The sequence below is a fragment of the Gallinula chloropus genome (genome assembly GCF_964237585.1).
Source record: "Gallinula chloropus genome assembly, chromosome: 1".
Taxonomy (NCBI): Eukaryota; Metazoa; Chordata; class Aves; order Gruiformes; family Rallidae; genus Gallinula; species Gallinula chloropus.
Window position 1 is genome coordinate 119,502,692 of NC_140085.1, and position 14,166 is coordinate 119,516,857.

General features: G+C 47.1%; 1 protein-coding gene across 1 annotated transcript in view; it reads left to right on the forward strand.

The window, feature by feature from the left end:
- Positions 1-6,593: 6,593 nt before the first annotated feature.
- The window catches only part of PDXK (pyridoxal kinase), a gene marked incomplete at both ends in the record, with an annotated part of 41,410 nt that continues 33,837 nt past the window's right edge, over positions 6,594-14,166 (forward strand). The window contains one exon of the mRNA XM_084263539.1: positions 6,594-6,686. Coding sequence (XP_084119665.1) covers positions 6,594-6,686 — 93 coding nt within the window. The remainder of the gene's footprint in view (positions 6,687-14,166) is intronic.

Genomic DNA, 14,166 nt, shown 5'->3' on the forward strand with positions numbered 1-14,166 from the left:
TCAACACAGACCTGGGAAGGCAGCAGCCTTTGCTACAGATGACCTGTACATATGTTTGTCCTGCCTGTCCAGGAGCAGAGAATGTAGGTACAGATCTGTATCTTCCTGGATTGCTGTCTGGCCAGCTGTCCTATCTGTTATTGCCTCAGGTCCGCCACAGGGTGAATTGCTTTTTGGGGCAGTGACAGGGTGAGCAGAGGAGTGGGGGATTTGTAGAAAGACAGCATAGGAAGAACAAGGAACGCTTGTGGAAGAAACATTGCCAGTTGTTGATAAAAAGCAGCGGCCTTTCTGACCATCCTCTTTCCTGATCAAATTATTATAATCTTCAACTCAAACTTCATGATTTCCAGAAAACACTCTGCTCTGACCAAGGACAACTAGTTTGACAAAAATAAACTTAAAAAATAAACCATAAAACTCCATGCACAGTCCGGTGAGGTCAGGAGCTTAAGAAGGTATTGTCCCAGTAGTACTACAGATGGTCTGCTCATTGGGGAGTAGGAAACCTAGGACAGCTTCCTTATTGCCTATGTTTGATGATCTAACCTGGACTTCTTTTTCCTTTTCTCCCAGTGAAGCACTTTGTTGCACACTGAATGCTTCTTAGCTCTTTGAATACTCCTAGTAACACCAGATTTGGAGGAGTACTCAGGAGTCTTTTTTTTTTTTTTTCCACACAGAAAAGACTTGAGAAGGTTGGCATAGCAGAATGTATAATTACTACGGAGTTGAGGTCCAGCTTCATGTTTTCCTCTGAAAGGTTTCTTAAAGAATAAATAGAGCAAAGGCAAAAAAAATCCTCTGCTCTGAAATTGAGTGCTCACATTTAGATAAGCTGCTTTCTGGAAGGGAAGGAGTTTCTGGTCTTTGTTTTGCTTATGGCAACTTCTTTAGTGTATAGACATACAGGTTCCTCCATATTTTGAACAAAATTTGAGGCTCGATACTGTTGAATCATGCCCTTGCTTACTTTTGTTTGTGTATGCAGATTCTACCCCTTAATCCATGAAAATCATTTTTACAGCTTAGGGTATAAAGGGAGGTTTCAGGTGTTGCTCTGGGGTAAGCATAAAGATCGCTAGGAGTTAGACCTTTCCGAATATGAGGAAGCAGGTAGCAATCCTGCATAGAATGGGTTTCTCCTCTTGCTTGGAGAAACAGCATGCATTCCCCTGTAACAAAACTCTTTCACTGACAGATGAAGGCAAAGCTCTTTCTGCTCCAGAGGAAAGCAGACCTGTGAATGTGCACTCTCCCTGCCTTTCTATGAAAGACCTCAGTGCTACTACCTGTGTTGTTTCCTCACTCAGGTGTACAACCAGCCTGGTGTTAGCTATGCTCTGCCGTGTGAGACTTCTCTGAGCCTGTTCCTAACTGCCTGTGTGGTCTAGTAGGTGCAGGAGTAGCTGCTGCACAAAACCTAAGGGCAGGCATTAGTAAGTGTAGGAGTTGTGCTCTCCTTCTTGGGGGAGGAACTTGCTTTGATGAGAACGTCAGAGATGCTTGAGCAGTTTTAGAAAGAACAGCTTTAAGTGCCAGAATGCATCCTGGCATCTTCCTTGGACAGTATTATCATCATCAGAAAGGGAAAGATGCACTTGCTGTAGGCAGTAGAGAGACAAACCATTAATGTCATGGCACAACTGTCTTAACAGAGGCCCAGCCTCACCTGATAACATTGTGAAACCCACAGGACAGATCTTCTTGAGTCATCCTGTAAGGCCCTGATAACACCTGAATGTCACAAACACCCTTGCCTTGGACAGGGATGGGCTGATGACTGGGGATTGTCTACCAAGAAGAGAACCTGTGGAAGCGGGACACTGCCTTGTGGGCCAGGTCCCTGTTCCTAAAACATGCAAAGACCATGTGTCTTCTGCACATGCATGCCTGTGAAAGATCATCACTTGGTCAGTCCCAGGGTGGAGGTGGGGGAGGGGAGCAGTGAGCCCCCCAAGACCCCCACAATCCACTGACTCATTTCTAGACCATCTCTGGACATTCCTGAGCACACACTGTGCCCACCTGGTGGTGACAAACCCCCCGCCTATGGGGCGGGCACACTGGGTTATACAAAGGGGAAACATAGTTTTGGAGCGCACCCATCACCTGATGACTACAGCAAAAAACCTCACTGGATGCAAGGGCGGTGATACCTTTTTCTTCTCTTTTTTTTTCTCTCTTTATTTCTGCCATTCTCTTTGTCTCTAACTTCATCTTCAACACATGAGGGTAAGACCGTTACAGCCGTTATCTTTCGTAGTTCCACTGAGTTTGAAGTAAATTTGTGATTTGTTTGAACCTCTTGAGTATCACAGAATCACAGAATCACAGAATTGTTGGGGTTGGAAGGGACCTCGAGACATCATCAGGTCCAACCCCCCCATTACTCCTGACTACTGCACAGAGACTTAAAATTTAACCTCACCCACCAAGTAGGATGGGACACATCCCAAAAAGGAACATATGCCAGTATATATTTATTTATATATATATATATTATATATATATATATATATATCACAAGTTTACAAGGTTGAAGTGGAGCACTGGGACCAGCGCTGTTTAACATCTTTGTCAGTGATACAGACAGTGGGATCAAATGCACCCTCAACAAGTTTGCCGATGACACCAAGTTGTATGTCCTATAGACATACAGGAGGCAAGGGATGCCATCCAGAGGGACCTGGACAACCTCAAGAAGTGGGCCTGGGCAAACCTCATAAGGTTCAACAAGGACAAGTGCAAGGTCCTGCACGTGGGTTGGGGCAATCCCAAGCACAACTACACCCTGGGCAGAGAGTGGATCGAGAACAGCCCTGAGGACAAGGACTTGAGGCTGTTGGTGGATGAGGAACTCAACATGAGCCAGCAGTGTGCACTTGCAGCCCAGAAAGCCAACTGTATTCTGGGCTGCATCAAAAGAAGCGTGTCTTGTGAGACCCCACCTGGAGTACTGCATCCAGCTCTGGGCTCTCCAACATAAGGACATCGAGCTGTTGGAGTGAGTCCAGAGGAGGGCCATGAAGATGATAACAGGGCTGGAGCGCCTCTCCTACGTGGAAAGACCTGTTCAAGCTGGAGAAGAGAAGGCTCTAGGAAGACCTTATTGTGCCCTTCCAGTACTTAGAAAAGGAGCTTATAAGAAAGATGGCGACAGACTTTTAATAGGGCCTGTCATGATAGGACAAGGGGCACTGGCTGTAAACTAAAAGGGCAGATTTAGATTAGATATAAGGAAGAAATCCTTCCTTGTGAGGGCGGTGAGGCGCTGGCACAGGCTGCCCAGAGAAGCTGTGGCTTCATCCTCCCTGGCAGTGTTCAAAGCCAGGTTGGATGGGGCCTTGGGCAGCCTGGTCTGGTGGAGGGCGTCCCTACCCATGGAAGGGGGTTGGAACTAGATGGGCTTTGAGGTCCATTCTAACCCAAACTGTCCTGTGATTGTATGATTAAGCCCTGTTGCTGGGGAAGGGAGGAAAAGGCCAACATTGATATTCCAACAACTGCTCTCCAAGCTAGAGGAAGACCAAAGAAACTTTATTCTTCAATGTATCAAGACATGTAGAGAAAACAAAGAATAACAGCACATCAGCTGTTATGGCCTCCCTTGAAACACAGAGGACACATAGAGCAAATGCTATTAAATGAAAAACAGGTTTCATGTCAACAGTTTTCAGCATGTTTCTTGTGCAGGTATGTATTACAGAACAGGCTGTGTCCTTCAGATACGCATCACGGGAGCAGCACCTGAATGTGGCACACAGCTTACTGCATGTGTATGTTTATGGTGTGTGCGTTCTGTACTCGGTTATTATGATGAGTGGCAAACCTAAATAGGGCTGGAAACTTCTCTATGGTTGCCTAGCCTCTTCCATGTGAGACCAACCTTTTAGTTGTTTATAAATTTGCCGGTATTTGAGTGTTTTCAGAGAATTTTTCTGTCTCATGTTCATTTTGGGGTGAGAGAAGAAGAGGGGAGAGAGGGGAAGAATATTATCTAGAGCAACTGAGGCACGTTTGGAAATCAGTCTCACAGAAGATACCCCCTGTATTTTGGCAATGTTTCTTTTATAAGATGATAACGTCTCACGCTTTGGAACCCCGGATTTCTTATCTGGGGAAAGATGGTGCTTTCATGGCAAGAATGTACTTTTTATTTAGGAAAAGCAGCCCCAAACATAAGCTGGTTCTGTTAGCTTTTGTGAAGGGAAAAAATAAAGTCAGTCTACGCCCTCTTAAAGTTTTCTAGTGCTTTAAATTTTTCCAAGTTTTGTCTTCTCTAGAGTAGATTTGACCTGTCGCTGTCAGTCTGGACTCTTTAAGTATCCTGTCTGGTCTCAGTGCTGAGATGCAAACAGAAGCAGGGAATCTTGCTTTTTCCTCCCCTGCGAGTTCAGAAAATGTTGACCTCAATCAGCTGCCTGATTTGGACCAGAGTAAGACGTGTTGGTGGGGAGAGTGCAAATGGGAATGAATGGGTTAAGGAGTTTGTAGCAGGAGATGAAGGTGAGACAAAATGACACTAAGAGTGAGTACGGGAAACAGAGACTAGATAGTCAAGAACATGGACTTGAGGAGTATGGGAAGAAAAAGAAAAGATCCTGGAGTTGCTGGGGATAGAAGGTGGAGTTATTTGGAGCAGTGGGCAGATTGAATTGAAAGAGGCAACAGACCTGGCAAGCTGCTTTGTCTTTAAGATACTAAGATGGTGAGAGGATGAAATTAGAACTTAGGGTCCTGCAGGCTGAGGAATGTATTGGGTAGAGGAAAGCAGGCAAGGAGCTTATGGATAAAGAATGGAGATGGATGACCAGAAACTGAGGAAGGTCACATCCCAATAAAAGCCTCTGTCTCTAATCCTTCTAGCTTATATTGCCATCCAGACCTCTGTCCCCATCAAGATAACCTCCTCACATGATATGCTGTTTTGTAATGTTTTCCCAGACTGCTAGATCTGGAGCACACATGGTGCAGATCATTCCCAACATATATGGTGCAGATCATTCATTGTTCTGACCCTATACTCCAAAATGATGCAACAATTTCTAGAATTCATGAAAAATACCTACAGGTATTATATAGATATTATTATAGGTGATGGACATACTGTTACTAGTAAGGCCAGACTAGAACAAGCCCCAAGTTGTGCGACCAGGCTGACAACGGATCAGAGAACAGTATGTTCCCTCATTTTCCAGCGGCTTAGTTATGATGCGGAAAATAGGCTTTCATGTTGCTGAGCAATAACTACACTATTTCAAGAGTCGATTTAAAGCTATCCACTAAGAACAACAAGAGGAGTCGGGGGTGATTTCTTGATGTGAAAGGACTGAATCTGTGACAGTCAATAATGACAAATGACATGACTAAGATGAAATTCCCAAACAGGTTACGAAGTCCTATCTCAGCAGAGTCTTGATGTATTGTAGCACTTGCCAGCCAACACGTCTTCTTTCACTCTTTGGCAGCCCTCCAAAGATTTTTCTTCTGTGGTGTCTGTCAATAACGCAATTGCATTCACTTCAAAACCTGAGGGCAAGGGTGGTGCAAGGTGCCTGCAGCTCGGGTCAGTGTGCCACTGCATGGCATCGCTTGGGGCTGCCTGCAGCATCCATGGCTTTGCAGGACCGTATAGACACTCAAGGAAGGGAAGCTGGGGCACTCTCGGGATGTGTGCGCTGCTCCTGGCTCTCCAGTACATGGCGGGGCAGGTGAGGCAAATGGCACAGCGTGGGTGGTGCAGGACGGTCGGGTGGCCAACGCTGTGTGTGCTGGCCAACGTTTGGGCACGCCTGTGGGCACTGGAGGTGCAGTTGAGGTGCCAGGTGCCATGGTGGTGTGCAGTGAGGGCAGGAGAGAGGCGATGGCAGCAGCCGGTGTGACATGCAAGACCCAGCCAAGAGTGGCCGTGGGTAGGCAGCGCGTGGGAGGCCGGCACAGGCAAGGCAGCGGTGCCAGCAGCGGTGCCGGCGGCCCTGCACTGGGCAGGGCTGTGCCTCCGTGGGTGTCAGCGGGCGCCTCAGCTGCCGGCGGTGGGGCACAGCGAAGGACGGAGGGGTGGCACCGCGCTCGCCGGAGGGCTGAGGCGGCGGGGAACAGGAGGGTTTGGCCGTGCAGGGGCGGGCGGTGGGGCCACTCTCCCTGCGGGATGGCGCCGCTGACAGCAAACGCCGCTCGCCGCCCCGCCGACTGCGGGAGGGGCGGCCGCTGAGGCGTGACGGCGAGGGGCGGGTAGGCGGGAGAGAGCCGCGGCGGGACCTGCAGTGAGAGCGGCGGGGGGGGGGGGTAGGAGAAGGGGGGGCGTCATCAGGTGCCGCCGGTGGGCTCCCCGTGCCCCGACCCCGCCGCGGCAGCCGCCTCCCCCCGCGCAGGGAGGGCGCAGGCGGCCATTAAGTTTCCTCTCCGATCGCCTGACAGCCTCGGGCCCGCGCGCGCGGCGCCTCCCGCGCGCTGGGAGGCGGGGGGGGGGGGGCGGGGGGTGTGTGTGACAGGAGGGGAAGGCGAGCGCGTGACGCCCTCCGCGCTCCGCCCCCCCCGGCTCCTGCTACCGGCGCCACCAGATCGGCCCGGCTTGGGCGGGCGGCGCGGCCATGGAGCCGGAGCGGGAGTGCCGGGTGCTCTCCATCCAGAGTCACGTCGTCCGCGGCTACGTGGGCAACAAGGCGGCCACGTTCCCCTTGCAGGTGAGCCGCTGCGGACGGGGCCTCCGCCGCCCTGGGGCGGCTGGGGGAGCCGGGAGCGTGGCATGACGGTAGGGCTGCCCGGAGGGTTCCGCCGGGCCGGGCCGAGCCGAGCCGAGCCGGGGGGCGGGTAGGCAGGTGGACGCCTCCTGCTAAGCGGGGGCAAGGTCAGGGACCTGGCGAGAGCAGCCCGCCCTCCCCACCCTCTCAAGTGTCAGAGCGCGGGGCCGAGGCGGGGGTAGCCGCGGGCAGCGACCGTCCCGGCTCCCCGCGCACGCTGGCGCGCCGGGGCCGGTGCGGCTGCGGCTCCCGCCGGCTGCGCTTCTCACGGCGCGGCCCGCGGCTCCCTCTGCCGTGATGCCGGCTTGGCGGCTGTGCGAAGGCGAGCGGGCTTACAAGGGTGGGGGGCGAGGGGGAGCGCCTGTGGCGGGCTTGCCCGGCGTCGTGGCGCGGTGTTGTGCGGGAGCCCGTGCCTGTCACCCAGGCGTGTGCGCCGGGCGCCCCTGCGTGAAGGTGTCCGCGGCTCGGGCTTGCGTGTCCCGCGGTGGGGCCGGGCAGCGGGCCTTCCTGGACAGGTGGCCTTGTGTTGGTACGAAGCGAAGTCCTTCTGGTCCCTGGGAGCGGCGGGGCTGGGGAACCCTCCGCCCTTCTGTTTCTGAGGCTGTAGGGAAGCTGTAGTAGAGTATAAGGACCACTCAGTGACTGTACAAGGCCGGGACAGAACAACTGGCTGTTGTGTTCTGGGGCTGGATCTTGGCCTTCACGGCTGTCATGTGCTGACTTCAGAGTTCCTTGCTAAGGTCACCTATCTGTGTGCTATACAGAGAGCCTTTGCATGTCTCACCGTGCCTGTATCTCATTCGTGTCTCAGCATCGAGAGATCTTTGAGGCTTGGCGCAGGTGTGGCTGTATGAAGCTTGCTGTCTAAGAATCTCACGGCCAGAACAGAGTGTTTTGTGACGTTGGGTTATCTGGGTACGTGTTTAGCCAACGGTGGTGTATTCTCACTCGACTAGGCACGGCACGAGAGATGGTATTGTCCGATAAACCGTGCACTTGAGACCAGGCCTGCAGCAAGCTAGCACTGCATCCTCTTAGCACCATCCACTTACAGTGCAACCAAGTCTCTTGAGCACTGGTGTGTGGTGAGGGGTGATGTACTTATGAAATCCATGTATTGTGGGAAAAACTCTGTACGTGGAGACCTGTGCCTTAAAGGCTGTCATGATCTGCAGGCCAACTGTCCCTCGTTTCCTACCAAGGGATTTCTACATTGTGTGCCCCTCCCTGCTCCACCAGCTATTTTTACTCTGCTGTAACCTTTCTGTGGCATGTGAGCCTCTGTATGGGTATCTTGTACGACTTGGCAAATCAGTTCTTGTAAAGTGTCTTTACTTCCTTGACTGTGACGTTATGAAATACTACTTCAGTTAAAAAAAAAACCCAACAAAACCCTGTTGATGATGGGTTCAGTTTAGGAGGCTGTGTGATGTTCCTCAGTCTGTGGGGCTAACAGGAAGTTGCTGGAGTGGGAAGGAAGATAGTTGGGGAACAGCTGAGCTCCTGTCACTACAGGCTGCACTTGAAAGCCTGTGTAGACAACCCTTAATGAATCTGTGCTTGCTAGGATGTTATTTAAACCCTGGTTTTGCTGGAACATCAGATGTACCAAGTTGCCACCAAGGGAAGTTTTCCTTTTTTTATGCTTTCTTGAAACAAGGAAAGGAATTACAAACCCGAGTCTCTTTTTTTTAATGCATGTGTATGAATGAAACCTGATGTTAGTCTTGAGGATGGGTGCAAATCTGGCATGTTTAGGGTAATTTCCCATTCTCTTTTTTACTTTGGTCTTCTGAAACTCTGGCTAAATGAAGTTTCCTTCTGAGCTCTTCAGCACTGAGTTTGCAAGGCACGATATACATAGATCTCTGCGTGTGCATCTGAGGTCTGATGGGCTGAAATCCTGACAGAACAGTTCAGGAATCTGCAATTGAATTGCAGCAGCCAAATAGAAAACCAGACTGGGTTTCACCTGCTGTTTGCAGGCTTCTGCAAAAACATCAGTTGCACTTGAGTCAGTTGATCTTTGGTGGAAGTCTGTGATGTTCTTACTTATTGGCAATAGCGTAGCAATGTGCACAGCAGAGAGGTGTTTAATGTCCTTTCTAGCCAGTTGGCTTTGCTTTGTCAGGCTTCCATTACACTAACAGCTAAATTATTTTAAAAGTATTGTAAATGTAGGTGTTTGGAAATACTTTCTCTGTGAAGTACATGGTAAACACTTTCTATATAGCAGTCACAGCACAAGAGACCATACATTAGAGCAGTGATCATAATGGAAGTAATATAACGTGAGTGTGAAATGCTAGAACTCTTTATATGATTTCAGGTTTGAATACATTTAAGTAATTTGAGATTCTAGATTAACTAATAAATCTTAGAGCAAACATGCACCTGGATTTTCCAGGCAGTAAAATACCAGGAAATGAACTGCCCTCAGCGGTGCTTTGAATTCTGCCTTGCTGGATTTAAGATTCATATATTACACCCATTGTAACGTTAGGTCTTTTGAATGAGTGTTTTGGTCTGTGTGGTCAGTCCTTTGGGCTCTGCGAGTTTCTGAGCGAGAGGTTTGAAAGTCCCAAGAAGGGACAAGAGAAGGTCCCAGCCCATTTCACCTGGGCACCGGATGTCAGGGTTTGATTATCCTCCTGTCTGCAAGCCAGGAACTGTTGATCTTTGCTTACGTGTAGGTAACAGTGAGATCCAGAGAGGTCTGTACTTTCTGTTCTTACCTTGTTTGATAATGCCAATGGAACATGATTTATGGCTTGGGTTTTCTTCTTCCTGCCCTAATACTCATAGAATTCGAGAAAAATCTTGCCTCTGTTTTGAATATTTAATTCTTGACTTGTTTTTATATCTGCTTGCCTTAAAGATAAAGCTAAAAACATCGTCAATTGCCATTAATTATTTGGGTCTGGAGAATGAAACAGTTCTGTATGGTAAGACAGCACCATAAACAGCTGCTACAATACAGGTTAAGATGGTCTTTTGAAACCTGTTCAGTGATATTTTAATTTTTTTTTCTTCCCTGCTGAACATAAATAGTTGTCTGTTCAAGTATTAATAAGAATAGATGATTCTCACTCTTAGACTAGTCCTCAGTGATTGACTTCTGCAAAAGAACTAGTAAGTCTACATTTTAGCTCCTCCTTAATTGTAGAAAAGATGGGAAAATAGCTTTGGTCAGCATGGATGGTAATTTCTTTGATATTTAAGGATGGTCTTGAATTGCATTGTTCAAGGCCAAGGGTATAATTTGCTTTCATATGCCAAGACCAAAACCATTATCAACCCATCCTTAATGATTATCTGCCGCCCTAGCAAAAAAGTGTAAGTTTTTTTTTTCTTTCTTTCTTTTGTTGAACAATGTAGTCAAAGGTATTAAGTACTGTACAGAAAGAGAAAGAGCATCTCTTATTTAAGATGACTGCTCTGGTTTTCAAAACCTGCTTCTATTGTGTTAATTATGAGTCAGAAGAACGGTGAATCAATCAAAAGCCTTTACGAATGACAGTAAGAAATGTTCCTACTGGCTACCTCTTATTTTTGTTACAGATCAAAGGCTAAAAAAAGCCTAACCTTTAAAGAAAAAATAAATGCAAAGATAAAATAGTTTATTTTATCTTTGTAGTTCACAATTATTGTCCTCAATTATATATCTGAAATGAATTGAGCCTCTAGAATCATACTTCAAATGACGCTTGTGGAAGCATGGTTTTCTTACTTGCCTCTGTATCTGTTCTTAGAAAGGTAAATGAGGGACAGATGAGTTCAAAACCAAACTAACTCCCTCACCCCTCGGGGAAGGCTTATTCATAACGTTTTGTTGTTGTGTGGATGTCAGTAGTTGCAGAAACCTGGCAAATACCAGGTGGAAAGTGAGGCTCTGAAAACTACTTGTAACCTGGAAGGTCCTAACAAGGTGATTCATGGCAGTCTTGGGTTTTTAAGGAAAGGCTTTACCAGAACTTCTCAGAAGTGCTTGTCCAGATAGACCCTCCTAAGAAGAACAGGTGGCTCTGGCCCTCCAGGAGCTCTGATGTACTGTGAGAACTTTGAACTTCTGTGAAGGTTGTAGGAGATGGACCTTTGACCTGTGTGGTAAACTGGAAGGGGGAGTAAGACAGGTCTCACAGAGCACAGGAAAGCGGAACACTCCTTGAAATGAAGTAAGAAAGTAAAATAGGGGTGGTGACCATCACTCTTTCAGCTCTTAATACTGCTTGAATACAGACTAGACTGAGGCAAAAAGCTGAGAGAAGAATACTGGGATCTCCCTTAGCAATATTAGGTTACATTTGCGTAGCACTGTAAGCTAAGAGATCCCAAATTTCTTTACAAACTTTTAACAGAAATCTTTTCTACTACTAATGCAAAATGCTCAATCTGAAAGATTACAGTAATTTCAGCCTGTGTAAAAGAAGTGCAGCCTGGACTGCTGACGTGCTGTGGACTCTAAATTGCAGAGTCTCTAATGAACTCTGCGAGAGCGGTGCTGACTGAACATCTGAGGTCGAGTCGAAGTGTGTGTGATAGTAGTGTCCATAACTGTTCCTACAAATCACTTAAGTGTGGCAACTTGTTAAATAAGCTTTTCTTATGAAGATACAGAAATGCTGTGGCATGTTCCTACAGGTTGATTGTATATTACAGCTGAAAAGCTGGAAAAAGCATTTTAAGATGCATTAAAGTTTGTTTTGCAGCACGTCTATAGGGCCAATTGACCAGTTGTCATTTTAAACTTTTCTTTTTTCTTTTAAAAAAAAGGAGATTATAAATATTTACAGTGATTGATTATAATTATAATTTGTGATCTTTTTCATGGTATATTGTGAAAATTGGAACTATGCAAATGCATAGACTGAAATTTGACATGTTTACACATGGTGTGCTGGAGGGTGTGCTATAGCAAAGAAGTAATAGCTTTTGTTTTTAGACCTAAATGTAATCCTGTGATCCCACACAACACAGCAAAATGTATTAAGGAGGATCCCATTTGGTGACTTCAGAGCAAGCAAAACTGCCTTACCCTCGTTTACCCACTTGCTTTGGAAAAAAATAAGATTGAGTCATCAAGAAATTGCAAATCATATTGAAGGACTGGAAAACCTTGCCTAAAGGTGGATTTGCACTGTTTGTATGAAGAATATAGTGTACTGAGAGGCTTGGTAGCAAGTGTTTACTTGCTTAAGGCATTTTTTTTCTGCTAGGAAATGGCCTTCTGTCTTTAAGCCTTAGAATTTTTTTTATCATTTGAATTCTTATGCCTTATTTCTGCTCCAGATGAAACAACAGAGAAACTGTTTTTTTTCTGTACAAACAAAAAAGGATGGGCAGCAGAGTCAATATTGATCAGATTTCTAAAAGAAAAAATGGGAGCTTTAAGTTGAAGTTAATATCTATATTAAAATGTACTGAAATAAATGAAAAAAATAGAAGTATAATTTGAAATCTGAAATGAAATCTTCAATTGTATGTAGAGATACAGCTGAGGAAAATGCGACATAGAAAGCTACTCATACTTCTCTAAAATGTCCCTTGCAGTGTTGTCTCTTTTCCTTTTTCCTGTCTACATCCAAAATGATGGTCAGCTTTCCTTGAAGAGCATATTTAGTCATTTTCAATAAAGGATACAGCATTATCCATGGCTGGCTGAGCACACGCCAGGCAAGTATTTTTAGCCTCTTTAGGCTGAAAAGATGCAAGTGGAAGTTCCACTTCAGTTGCTTGTGCTGTGTGGAAAGCAGGCTTGAGTTGGTGAAGCAAGGATAACGTCAGGAGTCTGACATCAGTCCTGGTATAGCGTGCAGCTGTATAGTAACCCACAGGGGGGAACAAAAATAACCAACTGAGGAGGATAAAATCTGAAACGTGCCAAGCAGAGCTGTACTGGTAGATAATTTGAGCCCAAACAGAAGCCAGGATAGTTCATCACTGTGTGACTTGGCAGCCGGGGGGGTAGCTTGTCATAGCAAAGAAGTATCACTGAACTGAAATCTGGCTATGCTGAGATACCTGATTTTTTTTGAAGCGTTTGCTTGGGGGTGCTGGTGGGTGCGAAGCCCGATGTGGCAGTGTGCGCTCGCAGCCCAGAAGGTCAAACGTATCCTGGGCTGCATCCCAAGCAGCGTGGCCAGCAGGTGGAGGGAGGGGAGTCTGCCCCTCTACTCTGCTCTTGTGAGACCCCACCTGGAATGCTGCGTCCAGTTCTGGGCCATGAAGATAATTAGAGGGCTGGAGCACCTCTCCTGTGAAGACAGTCTGAGAGAGTTTGGCTTTCTCAACTTGGAGAGGAGAAGACTCTGGGGAGACCTTATAGCGGCCTTCCAGTACCTGAAGGGACCTACAGGAAGGCTGCAGAGGGACTTTTTAGAAGGGCATGGAGTGATAGGATGAGGGGACATGGTTTTAAATTGAAGGGGGTAGATTTAGATTGGATATTAGGACGAAATGTTTCACAGTGTGGATGGTGAGGCACTGACAGAGGTTGGCCAGGGAAGTGATGACTTGCCCTCTCCCTGGAAGTGTTTAAGGTTAGGTTGGATGGGGCCTTGAGCAGCCTGGTGAAGTGAGAGGTGCCTCTGCCTGTGCCAGGGGGTTGGAACTTGATGATCTTTAAAGTCCCTTCCAACCCAAACCATTCTGTCATTCTGTGACTCATTTGTTGATGCTGTTTCATCTGTGACGCTTCTGAGCTCCAGTTCCCTGAACATCTGGAACAATTACCCATAGAGCAGGAGAGTGAGCTGTGAACTGCAATACCAAAACCTCTTACATGGTTCATTTAAAAAAGTGAACACCACAAAACCAAAAGAGCAAAAAACCAAAACCCCCTCACTTCACTTCCTGCCAGCCAGTGTAGGTTTTAACCATATGGACTAGTTTGGGCCGAGTAGAAATCCTTCCATGGTGATCTAACTTGGCTCTCTTGGGAATGCAGAGCACCTCTTGCCAGAGGGAAGTGTGGGGCTGAGACGATTCAGCACTTACTGAGAACTGGTAAGAGTCTCCCCTGTGGCAAAGCAAAAGCTGGAGAGCTGCTTTCTGATCTGTACATGCAGTTGTTTTGGAGAACAGACGTAAACTGCTTTCCTGACCAGCAAAACCTTTCCAGTCTAACCACAACTGACCCTCTCTTCCCCACTGTGGGGTCCAGTTGTGTTTTGCCTCTCAGAAGAGGATCTGTGTGGAAATCTCAGGCAAGGGCAACACAGCGGTCAGTGACATAAATAAGTGGAAGGGGGAATCCATGGCAATTTTCCGGAATAGCATTCACTAGGTCATCATAAATGAAACTGCCAAAGCAGTGAAGTGCTGGTCTGTCCCACAATATCAGAATAAGGCAACATTTTTTTCTCTTACATTCACTTTTCTGGCAGAAGGCCCTATCTCATAGGTCTGAGCACCATGTTACCTG